The sequence below is a fragment of the Lepisosteus platostomus genome, chromosome 21 (assembly GCF_059453375.1).
Source record: "Lepisosteus platostomus isolate fLepPlt1 chromosome 21, fLepPlt1.hap1, whole genome shotgun sequence".
Lineage (NCBI taxonomy): Eukaryota > Metazoa > Chordata > Actinopteri > Semionotiformes > Lepisosteidae > Lepisosteus > Lepisosteus platostomus.
In genome coordinates this window covers 11,026,208-11,050,768 of record NC_142631.1, presented here as the reverse complement: position 1 = coordinate 11,050,768, position 24,561 = coordinate 11,026,208, and the positions used below count along the sequence as shown (strand labels likewise).

The following is a 24,561-nucleotide window of genomic DNA, read 5'->3' as shown; positions in this document are numbered from 1 at the left end:
CATTTGCACCTGGGCCAGTTTTTCCCAGAAGCCAATTAAGCCGCAACTGTGTTTTTTAACTGTGGGAGGAAGCGTGAGCAGACAGCACACCAGAAACTGAACCCTGCAGTAACCTATATTACTGATAACAGATTTAACCCTTCAAGATCAATTACTGCCTTATGGCCCAACTCCTCTCTTTTTATTTAAATTTTAAACGATTTCTACGAGTGCTTTTTTACTGTGCTATAATGTGTGAAGCTTGTCTTGGCCAGGTTATCATTTTAAACGATTTTCCGTTCTTAACTGACTTATCAGATCTATGTACAGTATGCAATGTGTTTTGACGTTAAGTTGATTCTCATCGCTGAAGGTATACAAGGACAAAACATGACATTATTATTATTAACTTCCGAACTTCTGCCCTGTTTAACCAACGCATACTAATCTTTAAACAGGAGTTTCCTTTATGACACAGCTTGCGCCATAGCATTGCCTTTCTACCTGCATTCTTTAGTATTTAAGCAATCTTATCTTAACCGCTCTTCCCTGCAGTGATCAAACCCGCAGTGGAGCACCGGAGGCGGTCGATGGGGGACCGCTCAGGTCCGGCTGCCGCACGTTCCTCGTCAAGTTCGACACATGACGCACGACCGACCGTCGAGCCCTCCAGAGCCCGGAGTCTCACTCGCCTGCCCCGCCGCCGGTCTCCGCTCTCCGCCAGCTGAAACGCCCACTTATCTGCCTTGCGCGGAAGCGCCCCGTCTCTGTGGTGGAAGCTGGTGTCAGTCACGCTGCGGCTCGCTTCCAGTCTGGGCGGTTGGGAGCGCAGTGTTACCCGCAGTTCGGAGGGAGAGATTTAAAAAAAAAAAATACTGCCCTCGGTGAGAAACGGGGCGACTTGTACTTAGGCGTACGTGCAGTACCTTGCGGTTTGAAACAACAGCAGTAATGCTTTTACTCGTACGGAGGGCAACAGGTGAATTAATTTACCCTGTCTGCACAGGTGCATTTTTATAAATTGTCTCATTATTAACAAGTACGTCTAGCCTTATTTTAACCTCACGTGTCTTTGATGGACGCTAAGCCGTTATCTAGAGATAAACGGACGCAGCGTTTTAAAATGACTAAATATTTGGCACCTCTCTTAATATTCACCCGGACTACCTTGTCTGCTCATACCTGCAGAGGTTGTACATCACCTTGCTGTCAATTTTATTGACACGGCTTACTAACTGAATGTTGCTCGTTTCTTTCCGGAACAAAGTTGTTTTACTGCCCCGACAATACTAAAACTTTTAGGACATTTCTATGTCGGTTAGCTGGGAAGAAAACGGTAATGCAAACTAGCGCGGCACAAACTGCTGACCGTAAATCTTTTGTAAAAATATATATATTTTTCTCCTTGTAACAGTCAGTACTCAGACTAGAGTACTGCATCTGGCGTTGAGGTATATATACAGTAAGCACATCGTTTAGGTTTTTCTGAAGTGAAGTTGTCGCTGCTCGTTTCGGACGTAGTCTCAAGTCGGAGGGTTATGAGAGGTGGAGATTGTCCAATTCGCTAACGGACACTGTTATTTCGGCCGCAAGACGTCAAAAATGGATTCAGTCAAGGAGAGAATGGAAAATTTGATGTTTTATCTGTCGCAAAGTCAACACCAAGGATGGATCAGGGTGTCTGGTGAGTAAGCAAAGCAGTGACACAGCAAGGCTGTGATTTGTGTTAATTTCTAATGTACTGATGTGTTTGTACGTTTGTGGTAAGTTCGGCAAGTCTTTTGCACAACAAAGATTCTGCAACATTTGCTAGTATAAATGAGAGTTTTTTGTTTGCTAAATTTGTTTACGATAAGAAATACATGTAGTTGTATATTGTTGCTTATTGCGCTTATTGACTGTTTACTAACTTCAAGTGTGTGTACAAGAAAAAGGCAAAACTTTGTTACTTTTGTCACCCCATTCACTAGCAACCTCCTTCATTTTGTGGATGCATGTGACTTTGATAATTTTGTAGTCGTTTCTTTAGCAGATTAAATTATTGTGTGGCATGAAGTACTGCATATTGATCTATTTTGGCGAAGGTTAATGTGGTCACCTCTGTCCCAGCAACGATGTCTCTTCAAACACAAAAAAATATCTTAATTGAGGTGAAGCAAATTAATATAAAGGTACTGTAAAATGTATCAGTAATGTTGTGTGTATCTTTGTATTGTTTATGCACAGGTTAGCAGGCACTGACTTGATTCCAAGAATAATGGCCCTCTAGGTTGATAACTCTCATATTCCATGATCTTACAGACTGTGATCTGTCAACTGAGTACCCAGAGTAGATTAAAGGATGGCCATGTTCTGAGAAATGTTTTGAAGTACAAAGAGTGCAAGTCGGAGTAAGAAGTCTGTCACCAGTTGTAGTAGCACAAAAAGTGCCGAGGCTATTTAGAAGGTAGAAATTGGGTGCTGTATGCTTGCCATATACAGTACTGTATGTGAAACAGGGTTCAAAAATGCTCAGGAACAGTTATCTGAAACGTGACTACCATTACCGAAAGTTTAAAAGGTACATCTGCCTGGTCTCTTTTCCGACTTATAATCCAGTTTTACACTGCTTTATTTTGTTACAGCATTTCAAAGTCCTTCACTCACCTTTACTCTGGTTTTACCATGGTATACCAGAGTTGAGAGTTTTACAGGGGTGGTTTACTTGTCGGAGCAAGTCTACCTCTGGTAGATCTAGTTATACTTATTTTCTGTTTTTTTTTCTACATGTTAGAAAGTAAATGTACATCTGGCAGGGACTGGTAGTGTTAAAATTCTCCTCTGAACATAAATATATGTGCTCAGTATGTCCAATTTGGTATCTCATATCTAAAGAGGCCTACGTGCTATTGAACCTGAGGCCTTTGTCTGAGTTATTTCATTTTCATTGTCTTTCCTTTGCCGTAGTAATTTTCAACAGCCTTTTCCAAAAAGTACGATGAGTGTCCTGAGCTCCTTTCAGCGCTTGGTTTTGCTCGGTTACTAAATCTTCATGTCATATTTTCAGAAAAGATTTTCAGCCAAATTCCAAGTAGTCTGAGGCCACTAAAGGTGTCTTTACGTTGTTAGAGGACAATGGTTATTAGGTTATTAACTGTGTGCCATTGTCATCAATCATCAAAACGGCAATTAAACCGTACTAACTGTATTACCAAAATACAGTACTATGAATTTATTGGTTAATTACAGAAATAGTAGAAATTCATGAAACACTAACTTGGAAATGTTAGGATTCCACTACAGTAGAGCAGTTTTTGGAAACCAGAGTGTTGTGAATCTGACATTTAGGCTTGTATCTCTAAATTAAGAGGTAAGAAGACAGTTTTTATCAGCTTACGTATTACGTAACATCCTGAGCTTTGGCCATTCAATAAGAGGAGACATTTGAACATCCCATCGATCCATTAAAAGTGCACCATTATCCTGTAGAGGGATAGATAAGGAGGCGACACTGTAGAGCAATGGTTAGCATTGCTACGTCAGTGCTGGGGCCCTGGGTGCAATTCCTGGGGTGCTGTCTGTGTGGAGTTTGTATGTTCTCCCTGTGTTCCCCTGGGTTATCTCTGGGTGCTCTGGTTTCCTCCCACAGTCCTAAAGGCTGGTAGGTTAATTGGCTGCTGACAAATTCACCCTGGTGTGAGTGTGTGTCTCTGTCTGTGTGTCTGCTCTGTGATGGACTGGCGTCCTATCCAGGGTGTACCCTGCCTTGCGCCCTGTGCTTTCTGGGATAGGCTCTGTCTCCCCCGTGACCGGGAATTGGAAGAAATGGTTAGAAAATGGTTGGCTGGGTAGGACGAGATGAGATTGCCGGGGTTCGCTCAGATTCTGGGAATTTCCAGGGCTCTGGAGAACTTCAGGAATCCCATTCACAGTCAGCTAGGGCCGTGACCCAGGTTCGAATCGGTGATCAAATAGTTCAACCTGCCCCTTTGCAAGTTGAGCCACTAAGAAGGCTCACCTGAAACTACAATAATTTATTCACGTGTCCCACTAATTTGTATTGGTAAAAAAATTATCTGTACTATAAATTTAGTCAAAGACAGAAAGCCAGTAACAAGTAACCGAAAATATAGATTTATATCCAACTTTACCAATCTTTCTTATGGTTACAACTTAGATTGTGCTGAAAGATGTCTGGAGCATATAAAGTCAAGGATGATTCCATGTCATGAATTAATGTTAAGACAGCTTTTGGAATTATTGTCATCACTTTTAAAATGTAATGTAACACTGAATATAGTTTTGTATTTATAGTTTTTATACATCCCAGGTATGTTCTGGTTTTTTTGTTTTTTTTCACTACATCACCTTAACTTGTTACAGTATAAAATACTGTACTGTTTTCCATGGATGTGTCATAAGCGTAATAGTTGTAAAAAAAACAATTTGCTGTTCATTGTATATTTCATTTTATACCCATCCAGTTTGTTTCTTTACGTTTCTTTTATAAAATTGACTTCTGTCTTGTACAGAGAGAATGATTAAGGATGAACATACGACATCAACAACCCATCTTTTGACACACTGCAAGCTCTATAGTCCTGCTCACATGATTGGAGTACTAATTAGAGGATTATCCCACACTGAAGTCACGGCTAGGGTTACTATGAATTTGTATTTTCCCAGACATGTCATCCTTTTTAGTTCTGAACTCTCTGTCTGGGAGGAATTTTCAAATACCTTTTAAACGTCTTGGATTTTTCCCTTATTCTTTATCCCTAAAGGTTTTCAATGCAACATGGCTCTTGACACGAGGAGAGTGTCGATCACTTGAGAGAGAGACTGTGTGTTGGTTACAGTCACAGACATGTCTGGTTTTCCTTCTGAACAGGTATGATTCTTCCTAATTCTTCACCCCTGGCTCAGCCCTGGTGGTGATTGCAGTGTCTTATCTCATTCTGTACTGCATACAGCTACAGGGCAGCGTTTCTTCAATAAGAGTTCAATATTTCAATAGAATCTTCAGAAATCTTTATTTGATAGTGTATTTTATTTTGCTCTGCCTAACCACAATGCCAAAGTGAAAGTGCAAAGTCACTGCAGAACTAAAGACGAGATTACTGTGCTTTCAAAAAGAGAGCTGGGGAAGAAGACCTCTATCTGTCTCTGTTGTCTCCGTGACGAATAAGATATATTGTTACAGTATATATTTTATGCAGTATATTAATGTTAGATACTGTATAAAGTATACTTATATTATATAACATGTTATATGGAATTAATACAATGTGATGTACAGTAACAGATACTGGTACAAATACCCCTCTCCTCCCCTTCTTTAGATAGTGGCCTCTTTATTGAATGTTCTGATATGGTTGCCCTTGTCACTGAAAACCTGCAGGAGCTCAGGAACTGACACAAAGACACTCCCGTTTCACCTCAGAGAAGAAAAAGTCCTGGTAGATCAATCACAGCCCTTTCCTCGCTGTGCTTTGCCAGTTGTGCACAACCACATGGGGAATGCTGGTCAAAGTTGGCGAGAGACATGACCCAGAGTCAAACTCGCTATATCTAGGCCATAGAGCTTCACCTGTGTTTGGAGTGAGCACCTTCAGATGCCAATCAAGCTGACTGGTTGCCAAATACTCTGTAGGGTTTTGGCAGTGGTCTATTACAGTGCTGTGTTTAAGGTTAGTTAAGGTTGATCTTAAAACACCTGTTGGTGGCAGTGACTAAACATTATCTGGGACATAGCATTATTTTTAGGTCCGTTTTATTTATATCATGCTTCAGAAAAATGTGCTTGAATGACTAGCTTTATTGTTTTCAATATACAGATCTTAAGAATAGCGTCTTCCATCTTGTTGCTAAAGTAGATGCATAGAGACATTTGTGTTACAGTTCTGAGATAAATGCTAACATTACCTTAAGAGCTAAATCTTTAAAGCCCAGAAATTAACGACTAATTATGACAATGAGATGACAGCCTATTATACATTTAACTTGTTTAATTTGCATTAGTGTCAAATCTGACTTAAAATATTAACTTGTTAAGAGGCCGTCTTTTGTACCCTACAAATATTCATACAGTATCTGGCATCTCTGTAGCCTGCAGTACACCCACATGCTGAATATTTCCTCTTCTTTAAATTATCTGTCTGATAAGGTTCGTTTGGACAATTACTTTAGAAATGCTAGGTTGTTCAGCGTAGTGATTGTGGTGGGCTATTGTATTTGCCAGTCCCTTAAACTATTTATAGACATACTGTAGTATTGTTCTGCAGTGATTCATTTTCTATGTACAGTTTTAATCCAAATTGAGCAGCTCTTTCAGTCAGATTTTAGTGTGTGGTAAGTATAGGACGTACTGTAGGCAGCAGTGTGCCATAATGTTTTAAAGAAATAATTTATGCAAAATTTCCGTTATTTTTGGGACCGTTTTAAAAAAAGATGCAGTAGTGTGCTTTCAATAGCAGGATTTTCATGTATTTTTACATGACGTAAACACAGCGAGATTAGTGATTACTTCCAGGTAAATCCTGTGTCATTGTGTCGTCTTTGCTATTTAGCATTTCTGTTAGTACACTTCATGCAGCTGTACTGCATATATGGCTATGAGTTCTAAAAAACAAACTTTGTTCTTCTGACATTAATTATAATTTATTATGCATCACCCTTTGAGACTGATTAAGTTGTGGAATAATTATATAAACCACATTTCTGAGCTTCACATACTGTATTCTGTAGCATTCAATAGCTTTAGAGATGTGCAGCTTCATAAGACAATTAACATGCTGTAGCTTCTAATTAAATGCCATTAAAAACTAGAATTGAAGGATGTTGACTATATCCGTTGATAATTAAATGCTTGTAGAAGAATAATATTAATGATAAATGACCACATTTTTTGTTGTTACATGCATTTACTATTGCATTTTCTATTTTGGTTAAATAAATTGCATTGAACACACAGTTTAAAAAGTCTTAGGCCTACAGAAAATTATATATTTAGTTACCACCTGTGTTTTAGGCTGAATTGATGGTTAGGTTTAGAAACTGGGCTGTTGGAAAAGTTAGGGTTGGGGTTAATGCTTGGGGTGTGCATTTTTACTTCTGTTAAAGGAGATGCACAAATGCGTAAAGTGTTTTTTAACTGTATAGCTATACAGTTAAAAATAACTGTATAGCAGCTATGTCTGCTGCAGTTATCACCTGTCTTTGTTTCAGGTTTGAAAACAAAATAGAGTGCCTTTTGTAGATATCTGGCTATGATTTTAGTTATACAAAACTAACAGGTTTAGCTTTTTTCCATTTTCCTGTGGCATCAAGTTGTATTTAGTATAAAACATTGATTTTTTTGTTTCTTCTCCTGTGCCCTTAAGGACATTTCTATATTGATTGCTTCTTGGACTGCAGTCCAGAATGTTTAGTAAAACTGTTTTCACAGAGAAGAACATTAAAACTGTAATATAGGATGCTGCTGCAAAGACGTCAGGGGCAGAACAGAATGTTTCATGTTCTATAAATTGGAAAAAAAACGCGATCCAATAAATTGAATTGACTATTTGTTTTAGTCTGTACATTAAACATGGAAAAGACAAGACATTTAGTTTCTTATCTGTGGATTTACAAGTGTAGAGTATTGTTTTCTGTTCCTTAAAATATATATATATTTGGATATTTCAATATATAATAACAAACTTTATTTTATATAGCTCCTTTAAAAGTAGCTTTACAGAAAAAAAATGCACAGTGAGAGGAGATAGTAGATGGGGTTTGGAATACAGTAGTAAAGAAAATGGGCAGACAAAGAACCAGTTAAGTAAAAGCCCTTCTAAAAAAAGTCAAGAGTCTAAAGTTTGAGTCTAGATTTGACAAAGCTCAGGGAAGGTGGCTCTCTGATATCCTTAGGGGTGGAATTCCAGAGCTTTGGGGTGCAGCAGGAGAAGGCCTTTGGGAGACAGACAGGGGACCAAAATTAGCCGAATGAAGGTTGTGAGATGGAGAGTAGGACGATAGTCACTCAGCCAGGTACTCAGGTGCAAAGCCACGTAGAGTCTCATAGTTGAGCATGACGATTTCGAGGCAGACACGAAAGCTGATAGGAAGCTAGTGCAAGGACCCCAGGATAGGAGTGATGTGATCACTTGCACTAGACCTGGTCAGGATTGTGACTACATAATTCTGGACGTGCTGTAGTTTGTGATAGTAGGGTAACAAGCTTTTATGGTTGTTACCTTTATACGTTGTCTGCAAACGTGTTCAAGGCATGTGTTCAACCGAGACACAAATGCAATGGTGCCGATGTAGTAGAAATCAGTGTCAGGTTCCTGACGTCAAAACGAAACTGCTTGTGGCACTTTGCTGCATGCTGGAAATGGGTTTATGGGCAGGTGCTTCTTTAGGGCACTGGAGGACTGGGTATTACTGTAAATTACTGTGTGTATGGGTGTGTGTGCCTGGTGTGAATGTGTCAAATGTTGGGGGAAGAGCCCCATCTGAATTGATTTGTGAACATTTGTGCCTACAGTAGGTACTTCTGGTACCCAGAATGTACATACAATTGCAGTGCTCCAATGGCTGTTCAGCCAGTAACCCAGGGAAATGCTGAGCTCCACCAAGTCTTTTGATTTGGCATATGTTCTCAACTTGTCAATATCAAAGGCAAGTCACCACATAACCACCTTTTTCCATAACGTGAAATGGGGTCATCATACCTCCATCTTTCCACAGTTCATTTCCTCCCCTTGTTGTGCCTTTTGTACACAGAAATCAGATCTCACTGTGCACCTTAATGTTTTGCCATGTTTTAGAAATGATGGAACTGCAGTGCTCTCCGTACGCTAGAGAAATTAATCCTCAACTTACTGTTACCATACTGATATGCTTTACTTTTTGCTAAATTTATTACAGAGACTAAACAGCGCAGTGGATTCTCACGTTGGGAATGAACATTGCACATATTGATTTTGGAATCATGCCCAGCTGTGTTAGAATATTAAGGGGTTTAATATAAGCACTTTGTTTTGTTGTCCTTTGGTTTTTGTGTGACTGTCATTAGCTTTCATACTGCATGAATCAGATCAGTGAGTTTAACAGAACCAATAGGAAGTGAAAAATTCAGCATCAGTGGACTTTTTGAAAGGATTGGGTCAAAGGTAGCCCAAAAATATTCAGAAGTTTTCACATCCAATGCGTGTCACAATTTCCTTGTATTCCCTTGTATTTATTGTTGTAAACTGATCCATTTGAATTGTGTTGTGCTTTGTCTAAAACCCTACAGAAATCAGGCAGCCAAACCCTCTTTTCCAGAATTCCTTTTGGATGTATTAAATTGGCCATTTATAAATTCAGGGAGATTAGGAGTTCCTGTATTGACTGCAGTTCTGTAAAAAAAATGTGGATATTGATTTTTACTTCCTCATAGAGACACAGGGTAAAACTTACTATGTTTTATCGTTGAAGGAAATGTAACCCAAGCATCTTAGATTTGCTTAATTTAAGTCATATGTTGAATGGAATAAATCAATAGAGTATTAAAATTAATTTGTAATTCAGAAAGATTCATTCAGATTAATACTACGCAATATATTTTAAGTGATATTATTTTGTCAGTATAAATTATTAAACTTGTAAGTTTAATTAAGTGTAAGTTATTATTTTGCTGTATGTAAAATAGAGGTTTCCTTGATACTGTTAAATGGGAGACATTGTAGAAAGAGGAGATAAATGGCTTACTTAACAGAAAGAGCGCTCTTAAACATGCAAATCACTTCACATGGTAGAAGACGTAGAGGATCCATTTGAATGCATTTCAGGGGATTTTAAAAACAGTTGCCACATTTAAATCAATAAAGTAAACTGAAAGACATAGTGGTAATTTATTCCAGCTTGAACCTACTAGTACTGAATACAATTACAGCCTGGCAAAAAAGTTTAGTTAAGGTGCTTTAGTTTCACAAGTCTTGAAGTATAGCTGTGTTTGGTCTCACTTCAGAGTGGTATGCATGCAAAATATTTGTGTTGCTGCAGCACTGTACCAGTACTCTGTGATCTGTGCTGTTTTTGTTTGGTTTTATATGGTCTCTTTTTTGCAAGTCCAAAGTGTCTCCAGCTAGTAAGCTTCTTGAATATTTATGCTTTCCAGTAATCCTGTGATGTAATGCTTTGATTAGACATTCGGTAACATCTGCTGTCAGATCAGTATTTTGTCTATATTTAGACAGTAATCTGGTATTATTGCAAAGAGTAAACATTGCCGCGTTCTCTTGACTGGCATTGTATAAGACCATGTCTATTGGGATCTAGGACGTATCTTCACAAAGAAGCTGGATATCTTTGTATTGTTGTTTTTTGCTGTTTTGTACATCAAAGAATAAAATAATGCTAGAAATAAGAGAGGCAGCCATTTGACCCCTCTATCTACTTTGGTTGCTAGTAGCTACTGTACTGTAAGTGATCTGAGGCTCTTACACAACCAGTTCTTGAAGAAAGCCTGAGAGACAGCTTCAACAGTGTGCTTTATTTACTTGTTCCAGCCTCCCACGAATCTCTGCGTGAAACAAAAGCATCTCTTGGTTTCAGTTCTACATGAATTGACCACTTACGTTCTTTGGTTTGTGTTTCACTGTTGGTTCTGAAGATGTCCAATGCTTTGACCATTTTGAATATGTGAATGAGGTCTCCTTTTAGTCTTCCCGGGTAAAGATCAAGAAGATTCAGTTCTATTAAGTTGTGTAAGACGTTCTTTTAAATCTGTAATGTGTAGAACAATATTATACACAATAATCTAACCAAGATCTAACTTGTACTAAATTAACATCCCTTGATTTGTAATCTATATGTATATAATATTTTTATTGCTTCCCCCATATTGTACAGAAGGTGGAATGATGTACCAGTATAAACTCCTAATTATGTTCCTTAACTTTTTGAATGTAGGCATTTCCCATCTTATTCCTGGGTTTTTACCTTCATGTAGTATTTTTCATTTCTACATTAAATGATATCTGCCAGGTGTATACCTGCTCTTGAGAGGCATCATCTGCTCGTCCTGGAATCCTGGTTCGAGTCAGCTACAGTACTCGGACACAAAGCTGTGATCATGGAGCTCAAGAGTGCTTTTACCTTGTACCTCTTTCTCGTTAGACTGTTCATAATTGTTTTATTAAAATATCTCTGATTTCTAATCATTGTTTCAAATCCCTTGGTACAAAGCTCTTCTTTAGTATAGTATAGTAAAAAATATCACTCTCTCAAAATCGCTAGAATGAACTTTTCTTTTCTTCTTCTGGAGAAAAACTGTAAGGAGCAAATGTAAAAACTAGATACAAATAATTAGTCACTGTCATTTAAAATTCTATTTAGCTTCTCAGGCTTATCTCTTTACACAAATTGATAAGGCAGTTGATAGTGTTGTTTTGGAACGAGGGCTGTAATGTCCATAACAAAGTAATTGTTCAGTCTATCCAGTAAACCTGTATTCATCACCACAATATCATATTTCGGTTTTTGCTTTTGACCTCTTTTTGACCAAAATACAGCTATAATTAACTAATGTTAGGCTGGAGGAGTAATACATTCAGTAGATCTTCAATAATTTCTTACAATAATTTGAATTTAATCATGACATAGGTACGGAATTTGAATTCTGTCTGTACTTTAGAATGGCATTCTTAATGAAGCATATTGGGCAGAGTCTCTGATTCTGCTGGAGATGATATTGCAGGAGTCTAGTGTTAAGGTGGGGAGCCGTGTCAGCATGTGAAGGCTGCAAAGGAACAAGTAATAGGTTTGTTCCATACTGAAAAGAGAAGAAAGGAAGTGCAACGTTTCAGCTTTGGAGCCTTCTTCGGGTGTAAGAAAGATAGGGCAGTCGGCAAAGACAATATAGCATGGGAAAACAAAACTCAGGAGAGAGGAGGAGGCGGGAGCAGGGAGCAGGGAGTGTTAATTCACCTTCTTTTGGCACCACAGCCACCTTTAAATCCTGAAAGATTGTAGCCTAATCCAGATGGGATTACTTATGCTATACCAAGGTGACAGTTCCTCTTGTTTTCCATCCCAGGGCAGTTGTTTTAAAAATGTCAGTGGGGGAATTTCCTCATCTTGAGACCTTGGTCATATCGCTGGACTTTAATCCTATTAACCAAAGGATAATGCATGCCCAAACCAGCAGGGCAAGGTGACCCTCAACCTAATTCTTGGACGAGGTGGTGCACATAAACACTGTTTGGGAAAGAAAGACAGACAAACCCTTTCTGATACATTATTGCCACAACAGTCAAGATGGAGGTGTGATTTGATTCAATTTAAAGGCAACATTTAATCAAAAAAGTAGCACCATAATGAGTTTATAATTCTTATAGTTAAAGTATTGAAAAAGCTTATGTAGCCTCAATGAACTACTCATGATTCTTGACCGACTCTCTTCTGGTGGATGAACTAGTGTGTTAAGTTTCAATTTTGATGCGGTAGAGGAATTGCAGGCTTATGTTATTCCGCAGTCAAGCGTGGAATTTGCATGTACTTTTTTCTCAGAATGTGAAGCTTTGAAGATGATTGTGCAGCTGAGGAAAATCTGAATTTGTAAACTGACAGCACCGAGTATCTGCAAAAATACAGCTTTTATTTCTGCTCTCACGAAGCTTAATTACACTTGCATTATTTATGGAATAACACTAAAAAAACATTTTAATTACTCTGTGACGAGAAGGGGGCTGTGGGGTGGAAATAAATGGATATATTTGTTTTCTTTGGCTCAATAAGTTATTAAAGCATTTCTTGTAGTTCTGAACGAAGTAGACAGATCAGGGGGGAGAATATCATACTGTACTGTATGGGTTTGTTTTGTTTTTTGTGGTCTCTATGGTTCTCCAGTGTTCCTTCTGTGCCTAGATTCTGAAACAAGACTTCTCAAAGCTTGCTGCCAGGAAGTGGGAAAGGGGAAGGAAATTAATAGCATTATATGCCCTTGTACCCACTGGAAAGCTTTGAGGTGCAGAGGTGAATATCTTTCTTGCATCTTTACCACTCTCTTCCTCTTCAGCTTTGTATAGTCTTTTCAGAAACTATCAGTGCTAAAATGAAGCTAGCAGAAATGCCAAGAGAGAACATGCTGCTAATACCTTTAAGATAATAAAAATATAAATATGAACAAAACTATTAAAAATGTACATTGTAATTGCTCAAATGTATTAAACCACATTTGTTGACTTTGTTCTTTTATCTACTTGATTTTTTTTAAATGATGATTTTGCTTGGATACCTTTCAAATTCGCACTGTCATACATCACTGAGTAGTTGCTCCCACATTTCTTATCTAGAACATGCTTCGAAAGCAGAGTTTCCTATCTGCTAAATTAATGTCCAGCAGAGTTTAAAAGGTGTTGGCAGATTAGAGAAATTGTTGTTTGATCCCATTATGAAGTGATTATACTGCAGTGTCAGCTTCTGAATGTAGGCTGGCTAAATCCACTAATTAAACTCTGAATCATCAGTTCCCTGTGTAGATGGCTTATTGATTAGGTAATTAATCTGCTATTTCCCAACAATGATGCTATAGTCCTTTTTGTCCATAGCACACTTTAATGATAGAATGTTTGTGTAATCTATCTAATGGAAATGAAGCTTTAAACACTAATTCTGTTTTTGAGTATGCTTTTATATCCGGTTTTGCAAAATATTGTGTTCTACCTTACATTTTCCTAAGATGTCCAATGCTTATGTTTGAAGAAATCATAATCAAGTACATTTTCTATGGAGACAGAACATAGAACACCTACTGTAGTGTTATTTCTGCAGTGTCTAACTCAATTTCTTGAGTATGGATCTGGAAGTTCTGCATGGGCTTTTACTGACAGTTCAGGTTGGAGCTGTTCACTGATGTTTCTCATTAGTTAAAAGCAGAACTTGAAGAACACACTGTTGATGACACTTTTCAAACCTTTTTAACATTTATTCATCATGCAATAGTCCCAGAATGAACTTGTTCCTTTCAAATTTTCTCTAGCATCCAAATGTAAGAAATGGATAGAACTATTTAGACTTACTGTTGTTTACAATTCTTTTTAGCTTCTCAAACTTATCTCTTTAAACAAATCGATAAGGCAATTGATAGAGTTAATTTGGAACCAGGGCTGTAATGTTCATAACAGAGTAGTTTGTTTGATCTATCCTCAGACTTATTTACTGTAAATCGCCATAATACCATATTTTGTTTGTTGTTTTTGACCTCACTCTTTTTCACTCCAATACAGCCATAATTTGCTGATATTAGGCACAGTGGGAGAGTAATACAGTACATTCAGTAGATCTCTAATGGCTTCTTACAATAATTTGGAATTATTCTAGCAGGAAATTTGAATTCTGTCCATGCTTTAGAATGGCTTTCTTAATGAAGCATATTAGGCAGAGCTTGTGATTCTGCTGGGGTTCATATTGCATGGTTGTACAATTCACACCGTTTGTTAAAAATGTATCTTTTTGCTACAGTATGTTCTGAAAGATATGCTTCTCTATAGTGTCTTTTAGTTTTTTTCATTTTTACAGCTTTGACTTCAGCACTTAACTTTGACAGTAGTACTGTAGATATTGAATGTCTGTAAGACATAGTTATCCCATGCAAAACTACTGTTTACAAATCTTTTGGATACCAAACATATATTTATCCACAGGCAAAACAAAAATGAGTGTGTTCTGATTTTTTTTTACCTGGATCTTACAAAATAAATTAAGTAAAGTTATACTTTCTTTAAATTCAAAATACCCAGTGCAGAATTGATAGTCTGCTGTATCTCTTGTTATATAAAGCATTCTATGATGCTCCTGTGTAAGGTTGCTGGATGTGACTACCTGTTTCACGTTTATCAGAGAACAGCTGTCTAAGTGACATCTGATAATTAGGAAGCAGGATGTGATGTGGACAGGTTGAGTCATAGGTACAATAAGAGCAAATATAATGACAGATGATAACTAGGACACTGAACTACATGACTGTGTTATTGCTCTCTGTTAATTATTTAAAACGTCTGACTTCATATTTACTGTTCTCAAGCAAAGATATTGTTATAGCTATAGGTGACTACCTGGAAGTGTAAACATTACTAGCTTCAAAGCAGAGGGGATGTTAGCTGAGATCCCCTGATCAAAAACAATTGTAAAGTTTATCTTGATACCTAGTTAATTAAGTTATGGGTAAATGATTGTCAGTGTGTAGTCCTGGAACACGCCATATCAGATCACATTAAGAGCACAAACAAGGAAAAAAAAAAGATGAGGAGAAGGGAGGAGTCAGGAGGATTTGGAACTTAAAATTCATGGTCAACTGAACAAAAACCCGATTGAAGCCAAGTACTGTATTTGAACCTTGCTAGAGAGAGCTTGCTGTTCTGTATTTTGAGGGAACGTGGGTTTTCTGATTAAAAAAATACCTTGGTTACGGGCAGCCTTTCCTGCTTGTGGGTGCATTTTTAAAACAGGGAGATAGACTCCCATTTATTTGTGTCATCCGGGTTTGCAGAGAGAGAGATTTAACTGCAGGTTGTATTGCATTTATTAGGAAGCCAACGTATCACTTATTTTGGCCTCTGTAAGAAATACTGCTCCGTCAATTCCTGATATTCACCAATTTTCATAACCCCCTCTTTGTAACAATATCCTTACTGTTTTTTGGTCAAAGCAGACTGAGATGGAGTAAGGACCACCAAGAACTGTTTACCGGTTTCCTCACTGTGATACTAATGCTATAATTATTGGTTTGTTAGCAAATGATAACAAATGTTTCAATTAACATTTAGAATCCTTTGTGCCTGCTGATAATGTAAAGCTAAACAATAAACAGTGGCAATTCCGTTCATCTTAATTGCATGATAATCTTAAAATGAATACCACCGAGTTAAAATAAGTAATGGGCACAGATGTTTTTTGTATGATCCAGAAGGTTTTTACGGTAACCTAATGTTTCAGAGTTGTTTCTGTGGGTTACTTAAATGGATTTTTCATAAATGCCCAGCTATGGTATCTGTGATTGTACTATATCAAATTCCTTGTAGTGTTACTAAAATTGTCTGCATTTTAGTGAGGGGAAAACTTGCATGCCTGATTGTTTAATGCATAGCATTTGAGAGACAGGTCTTTCAAGATCATTTGCCTTCATAGCTGTCTAATTCTTGAGGTTTGAGCCTAAGCACTATTTCAGTTTAATACATGTGCTTGCTAGACTGGCATAATCACATGAAAGGGAGAACTTGGGTTCAACAATTGGGCACACCTGCTCAGGTGTTTTTTTTTATTTCATTCTTTAATCTTTTCAGGAGGGTTGGAAAAGGGGAATGATGGCTACATGGAGTTGAGACAAGCAACGGCCCAAACTGACACCGATTCTTTATTTTTTTTCTCTGCTGTTGATTGTAATTTCTGTTCAGATTGAAGTACTTTAAAAGCTACATTACCACAGCTCCTTTGTGAAGCTTTTTTTTAGCTTTGCAAACTTTGTCAAATGATTCAATCTACTGTATATGCTTTAGTTTGGGTTATCATGACCCACAGTTACACCAGAATACCGGGATTTTGTTCAATAAGAACTGCTTTTCTCATTTTAGAAGATTTTTTTAATACTGCTTTATAAGCTTTACTTAACTAATTCTTCATAAGTTCAGTTGCCATGTGCTTCATAGACATTGCTAGAGAATGTTTTAAGAAGTAAGTGTAATTCGGGTTCAATTTACTTGTGTAAGGACCTGTTTTTAAAATTGGCAACAGGTTGAGGGGAATTATTTTAAAAAGGAATGAAATACACCGATCTATGTAGTGTGTATATACTGTACACTGTAGTTGCTACATAAAGCAATACATCAGCCCTAAATAGCAATTTCTCCCAATGCAATTTAAAATGCAATTTCTTAGTTTACAACTTTGCCCAGGACTGTCCATAGATTGGGCTGCTATTTGCCTGACCAAGTCAGTATGAATGTTACAGGAAGGATTCTATGCAGTGCAGGATATTATAGTACTGTACATGGTGATGGGCATTTGGTAAAGACCTTAGTGCAAGAACTCGGTATACTGTCTGTGAGTTACCACAACATTGTAGCTAATCTTTTTTGGGGAATGGGAACTATTTGCTGTATACAGTACCTAAATGCTTCATAGCTCTTCTGGGAGGATTATATTTTAAGGTCCGTTTCTTGTGAAGAACATCACATTACACATTTCTGCAACTTGTAGTGTGATTTTCAAATATTTAGTGAAATTATATTTAACACAGATGAGCCCAAATTTCTCTGCCTGCTGGTGAAAACACTCCATTAAGGAAAAGAACAGGTCTGATATTAGAGTTTGTTAACTTATGTCTTCCTTACACCCAGTCTGTTTGTTGTGTATAAAGTATAAAAAAGGCACTAATCTATGAACAGCATCTGCACCTTTGAGGTAGTTCTATAAATCCTCATAGAAATTCGGTATCATTAGTTGCTGATTTACATATACCTGTAGGCTTTTACAAAAGGAGCAGAAATGTGTTTTCCTGTTTTTTTTTAATGTGTTCTCTGGACTTGTGGTAGAGGTTTTTGGTTTTCCTGTTACAAAAAAAAGCCTTCTTCAGGCTAGGAGGCTAAGTAGCTAACTTATAAAAGTTTTTTTTGAAAGTTTTAAATGCTATAATGCTATAAAGAATTTGTTTATTTCTCCTTATACTTGCTGACCGTCATTATTTTGGTGTGGTCAGCAGTGTGACAGGTATGACAGAAACAGAACTTTAATATTCTTGTCAGTTGTCAAGGACAGGGGATTGTGGCCATGTATCAGATGGAATTAGTGGCATTGTCAGAAAAAAGCAAGGCATCGCTTGTTACTTCAACCAAGGAGGTCCAGTAGCGCTTTTTTTTTTAGAAAAGAAACAGGAATGACAGTTCTGTTTGAGTGAAGCTAATGAGAGCACAATGAGACCCACTGGGCATAATTGGCATTATCTGTGATATATCAGATACTTAATGCGCTGGTTCTGCATCAAAGCTGGCAAGTGTTGGCACCCCTGAAGGTAGTTCATCATACTTTTATTGCCCTTGAAATGCACTGTTTCACTTAATTACCTCCACTTTGGAACTGTGCTTGTTTCTCCTAATGCAGGAAAGATGAAAATGAAAAAGTCAATTATTAGTTAAAACGCATTAGTTACTTTCCCAACACAACCTTATGTCAATTTTGTACGTTTCTGTTACTTTTTTTATTTTAATATCTGTTTATTGTAGTATCTTTTGAGGAATTTGATTAGTAAACAACTAAAACATCCTGCAGTCTACGTAAAAGATCTTGTTTCTTACAGTACGTGGAATTCTCATTATAGATTTAGACCAGTCAATTTTTGTCCCAAAACACTGAAACGATCCCTGTGTATTTTCCTGATGAAGCCCATTCTGATGGTACATCTGTCTTCACAGCTACATGTTCATTTTCTTGAGTCTGGAGAGCTCGAAGGAGGCTCCGCAGCTAAAACGTTGTATTTCTTTTCTTCTCTTTTCAGTGTGGAATAAACCTTTACTTGTTCTTTTGTGAGCTCAGATAATGCTGGTTTGCTTTCTACAACAGTTAGCAGTGTTAAGCATACTGTAGGTGCTAAAATCCAGGCCTTCATTGCCGTGGAAGTGTGAGTTTTATAGATCATAAAATGTTCCATCTCGCCAATTAAGTCAGTAATTAGTTTAATGAAGAATCTGAGTGCAACCTGTTAATTGAAAACCAGTCTCCCAAGTACCCTTGAGGAGTACACATTGACTGTTGTTCAGTGTTGTGTCTTGAAATAAGATAAAGCAGTTCCTGTTTAGAAACCCATCTTCATCTAGATCTCTTCATGATCACCTTATTCGTTGTTACACATCTGTTTATTAAATCAAAGTTTTGACATTTTTTTTCCATTTTATTTAAAACAATTGAAGCTTACATGAGAAGTTGAATATGATAAAACTAAAGGTCTGTGGATACATCTTCAGGAAACTTTAAGACTTCACTTATAATATACCAGCTAAATTACTGCATTTAACGGTTATTGTGTAGTTATTCACAGTCTGAAGCTTGGTTCACAGACTTCATCAGCAGCAGCTTTTTTCATAGTGTAATTATAATTAATGGTTTAAGGGTATACACTGAGCTCCTCTTTTGATGTGATCTAGTTTTTTCAAAGGCTTATTCCACAGTTCTTTAAAACATTCCAGCTCACCAGCTTCTGATGAATCTTAACTTTTCTAAAGAGGGCCTTTTTCAAATGGTTGCTGGAAGAAGATCTCTCCAGGATCTCTCTACAGATCCTTATTTAGTATTTGCACAGATTCTGCATTCATGTGAAAATCCAGGTATTTCCCACATGGGTTGGAGCATATCTACTGTAATTGCAAAAGCACAATTTCACATTTGAAGGTGGAGCCTACCATAGGTATTTAGACAGAACAACCAGGTATCTGCTGGGTGTCAGAAGTTGCCAATGTAAGTAAAACCTCTTTTGTCCCCACTCCTGGATTGTACTGTATATGCCTTCTCATGATTATCTCATGTTTTTCATGTCACAATGTCATCTTGACAATGAATTTCAAGATCCTACAGTACCTCCTTAAGACCAACTTATTTGGGATCTATCTGTAAATTGTAGGATTCATTATCCTACTTTATGTGCCTTGTACATTGTATTGCATCCTTTTCAGTTCTTCAAGAATTTAGTGTTCACAAAACAATGTGCCTTGTTTTTTCTTTTGATCATTGTGTGATGACGTACAGTATTTAGCAGATTCTCTACATTATGTGTTTTGTACTGTTACTAATTTGTACTTCATTCATCATAATGTCACCTTGGATAAACACAAGTTAAATAATTCATGCAGTCCACAAAAATGTATCTTAACTCTTCTGAGTTTCCTTGTATATTAGTAATGACATTCATAGTTTCTTGAAAATGTACCTCTAGGACTCATTAGAGGGTGAGATATAAGAAAGAGATACATTAAGATGTGTGTGGAGCAGCAAAATGCATTAGAAGAGGTGCTTAATTTTTAATGCTATTAGGTTCTGTAGTACTAGTTTGTATCCCAAGTGGTATCTTCTTTAGTTCACATCTTCTCTTAAACACATTAAGTATGATATATCTGTCAAGATGGCACTAGGAACACCTGGTTGGACCCTATGCGGGACTGAGACTGTAGGTAGCTGGTGTTTGGCGTCCAAATACCAAAGGCAAAAGGCAAAAGTTGTCGAGGTGGAAGATCAAGGTCAGGTATCATAAGAGTCAGGTCGAGAGCATCCAAATCCAAAACGAGAGGCGAGACGAAGTCGAAGCGGTGGAAAACAGAGTAGTTTATGCGCACAAGAGAAGGCCAAGGGTTATTCTCAGTAGTGAGCAGGGACTGAGTGGAGTGAGAGGGTACAAATAGGGAAGAACGTGAGGGATGACATTTGATTAATTAGTGCACGGTTGTTGGCAGTGAGGGGGTGCTCGTAGGAATGCGGTTCGCGACAATATCAACATAACCCACTGAAGCTAAGCAGGTGTGAGCCTGGTCAGTACCTGGATGGGAGACCTCCTGGGAAAAACTAAGGTTGCTGCTGGAAGAGGCGTTAGTGGGGCCAGCAGTGGGCTCATGTGGGTCCTAATGCCCCAGTGTAGTGATGGGGACACTATACTGTAAACAGGCGCCGTCCTTCGGATGAGACATAAAACCGAGGTCCTGACTCTCTGTGGTCATTAAAAATCCCAGGGTTTCTCGAAAAGAGTAGGGGTGTAACCCCGGCATCCTGGCCAAATTTCCCCATCGGCCTTTATCAATCATGACCTCCTAACAGTCCCCCTCTGTGAATTGGCTTCATTACTCTGCTCTCCTCCCCACTGATAGCTGATGTGTGGTGAGCGTTCTGGCGCACTATGGCTGCCGTCGCATCATCCAGGTGGATGCTGCACATTGGTGTTGGTGGAGGGGAGTCCCCATTACCTGTAAAGCGCTTTGAGTGGAGTGTCCAGAAAAAGCGCTATATAAGTGTAAGCAATTATTATTTTTATTATTATTATTATTACGATTTTTTTGGGCGCGAGGTGGCGCAGTGGTTAACATTGTCTGCGTGGAGTCTGTATGCTCTCACTGTGTTCATGTGGGTTTCTTCCTGGTGCTCTGGTTTCCTCCCACAGTCCAAAAAGATACTAGTAGGTTAATTCGTTTCTGTGAAAATTGACCCTAGTGTGAGTGTGTGTGTGTGTGTGTCTGTGTCTGTGTGTGCCCATCCAGGGTGTACCCTGTCTTGTGCTCTCTGTTGCTGGGATAGTCTCTGGCTCCTCCACGACCCCGAGTTGGTGGAAGCAGTTAGAGAATGGATGGATGTTTTCTTTGAATTCATTTATTGCCTAACTAGCCTATATTCAGTACGACTTTATAGTTATTCTAGGTCTTAAACTTATTACAATATAAGAAATGCACTATAAGCAGGCTGCTTCCAATCTGGTGTTTATTTTTTGTCAAAGCTAGCTTACACTAAGCAGTTGGTGAGAAAATGGTATCAGTGTTGATTGTATACATGGATGGTATACATGTGATGTATACTTATGATATACAGTATACTGCATATTAAGTAATGCATTGTTATTTACTGATTTTCTTAAGCCAATGATTTTTTTAAATGTTGGTAGAGGAGCAAAGTGAAAACTGTCCTGTTTTTGTAAGTGTGCTGTATGCAGTAAGAGCTTACAGTATGTCCGTATTTTCATCTCAGCAGTTTAAATTTGCTTCACTTTTCTTTTTTTAAATGGGTTTTGACAGCAGCAAACAAATAGATTTCAGATGCCTCAGATGGCAAAATATTGGAAAAACACGAAAGGCTCATGTGACATCACAGAGCACGAAGATCATCCTTCTTTCTGAAAGTGAAGAAATGCGTGCTGTGCATAAAGTCAATGGTCTTTTAAATGTTGCCATTTGCTTCTGTAATGTGTTTGTGAACACCTCTTTGCTATTGCAAGGAGTGTATATAATTCTGTGGTTTTAGCTAATGACTTTGTGCTTTGTGCTTCCATTGTGCTGTAGCTGTTCTTAGTCTGCTACAGTAGCTGTTGGTTCTCCATTCATTTTTTAAAAGAAATACCGTATGGATATCTCTGGCTCTGATTGTACCAAGAGCCAGGTACTGTGTCCAAACCTGGCAGTGGGTTCATTGAGGGTGCACATCCCCTGAGGCCAGGAAAATGAAAGTTTGACTTGTTTCAGTGTTCACACTTTTCTACGCAGTTTTTAAGGCAATTCATGGTCACTAGTTAACGTGATTCTGTGATGCTTTTTTTTAAGAAATGATTTTTCTTAGTATGAATCAAAAATATATGGCTGTGTACGCAACACCCTTTCATGATATGTTGTGTTCAAATTTGACAAAGTGAGGTTGTAGTACAAATGTTAGTGATAGTGTTTAAGAGAACATGTTTTGTTGCTGGATGTAGTTCTTTTTCGTCTTGAAATACACAACCATTGAGCAACAACATGGTGGTAAGTGCTGCTGACACACAGCTCTTACTGTACTGTGTTTGTGTATTCTTGTGTTTGCACAGGCATGTGTGCTGTGCAGTAGCCTAGCATCCTATACAGTATGTCGTTCCACCTTGTGCCCAATGGATTCTGGTTTAAATTCCTATGCGTGATAGCACCAATGAGTGGCTTTGTGATAAGTTCTGGATGTGCATATTAAGTTCAAGCTATATGCATTACTATTAGAGCTAACAAAGATGTTAACTTGGAAAACAACAACAACAACAACAACCAATGAAGAGGCGAATGTTTTAAATCTCAGGTTGGACACCTCAGACACCATTACATAATTACAGCTGTGGCTCTACAAGTCGGTTCAGTGCAGCCTGTGCAATGTATTTTTGCCAATGTGGCAGCATCATGATGCACAATTGAATTAAATATATTGGACTCACGTTTTCCCCAAGGAAGCATCTGAATTGAACAGCTGTTTGTTGTTCTTGTGTGGGTACCTCTCCGTGCTGTTTCAGGCAGCCAGTACCAAAATAGTGGGTGTCTGGCAATGACTTGAGGGCAGCAAAGTATTCAATTATGGTGATGAAGGCCTATGCACATCAAATCTTGATTTTGAGAATTTCGGTTAAATGGAATTTGATAGTTTTACTTTTGTTTTCATTTCTTTGAATGGTTTTGAATAAGATTTTTAAAAAATATTGGCTTGACATGGGTTATCGAACTAAAAAGTCAGATGCTAAATGAATTTTCACCTACTGTGTTTCTTCCACCAGTGTCCATTGTCATGGACTTATTCCTGAAGGATGCCAGCGGTCCAGTGGTTGCTGCATTCTGAATGCCTTGTGCTGTATCTGAAGGTCAAATGCATTGGAGCTCTGCTATATATTTTTTAAAATTAGTTTTTCTTTACCCTACTGTATTTTTCTAAGGTAGCTCAATTTGTCTGACAGGTTTGAGATTTAATGCCGCATTTTGCTGTCAGATTTGTATTTATAAATCATTGCTTCAGTTGAGGTAATTGCCACAAGAACAGCTTTAATACAGGACAGCTGGTCTATTATCCTGCTCCCTTGGTAGCTCCCTACCAAGCTGACATTTCATGATTGTAAATCTCAATGTTTTAAGGAGAGAATTATTAAACTTTCAAGGATTCTTGTCTGGAGAGTAACTGACTCATGTCTTGGAAGAGAGTGGCTCAGGAAGCCGAACTTTCAAGTGATTACACTTTCAGACATCCACCTCTGCAGTTTTTTAAATGTTAAACTGGTTTTGATTTGCATTAAGTAACTGATGAGGCAGTTTTATGTACTGTAAAGGTTTTTGTAATGAAGCACTGTTTTTGATTGTTGAAAATCGGTTCTGTATCAATGCGCCGATTTTTGTACCGGTAACATTTCTTTGATACGTGTTTTCATATTTTATGTGGGGTTCCCGAGTGGCTTTACTGGGGAAAGCTGAAGGAGGTGTGGTGAGTCTTTTAGTCCAAAGATCATGTTTAGTTTTGTAATTTGCTGGCCAAAGTTTCCTTGTCTTGATGCAGTACAGTGATGTGTTGGGCGTGAAGCAGTACTGTGATGCTGGGGCCTGAGGCGGGACAGCGCTGCGTGGGGCCTGAGGCGGGACAGCGCTGCGTGGGGCCTGAGGTGGGACAGCGCTGCGTGGGGCCTGAGGCGGGACAGCGCTGCGTGGGGCCTGAGGCGGGACAGCGCTGCGTGGGGTTTGAGGCGGGACAGCGCTCCTGGGGTTTGAGGCGGGACAGTGCTCCTGGGACTTGAGGCGGGACAGCGCTGCTGGGACTTGAGGCGGGAGATGTGTAAAGAGGGTGTAAATGAGTGTAAAAGAGGGTGAAGATGCCCACTGATGAACAATCTGTTCTGGGTCAGCTATTGAGACAGCTGATCTCAACCCCCAAAAATAATACATGTACTGTGCTGTATATAGTTCTTCGTGTATTGGAAGTATTATCTTTAATTGGGTAGACGTCTAGAGATTACATATACAGTAGCTCACTTTTTAACTCGCCTGCTCAACCGCTGCGGCTGGGAGCAGCTGATTGAACTAGTTTTGCACTGGTTTTTATAAAGATGCAGCCAAGTGAGCTTCA

At 38.3% G+C, this 24,561-nt stretch overlaps 1 protein-coding gene across 2 annotated transcripts in view; it reads left to right on the top strand.

Moving 5' to 3' along the window:
* Window positions 1–676: 676 nt before the first annotated feature.
* The window catches only part of LOC148644032 (disabled homolog 2-interacting protein-like), a 365,146-nt gene continuing 341,261 nt past the window's right edge, over window positions 677–24,561 (top strand). The window contains exon 1 of one of the 2 annotated variants that reach the window (XM_088615285.1): window positions 677–1,663. In XM_088615285.1, the coding sequence (XP_088471411.1) occupies window positions 1,582–1,663 (82 nt within the window). In that variant the 5' untranslated portion in view covers window positions 677–1,581. The remainder of the gene's footprint in view (window positions 1,664–24,561) is intronic. The other variant, XM_088615283.1, reaches the window with a different exon arrangement.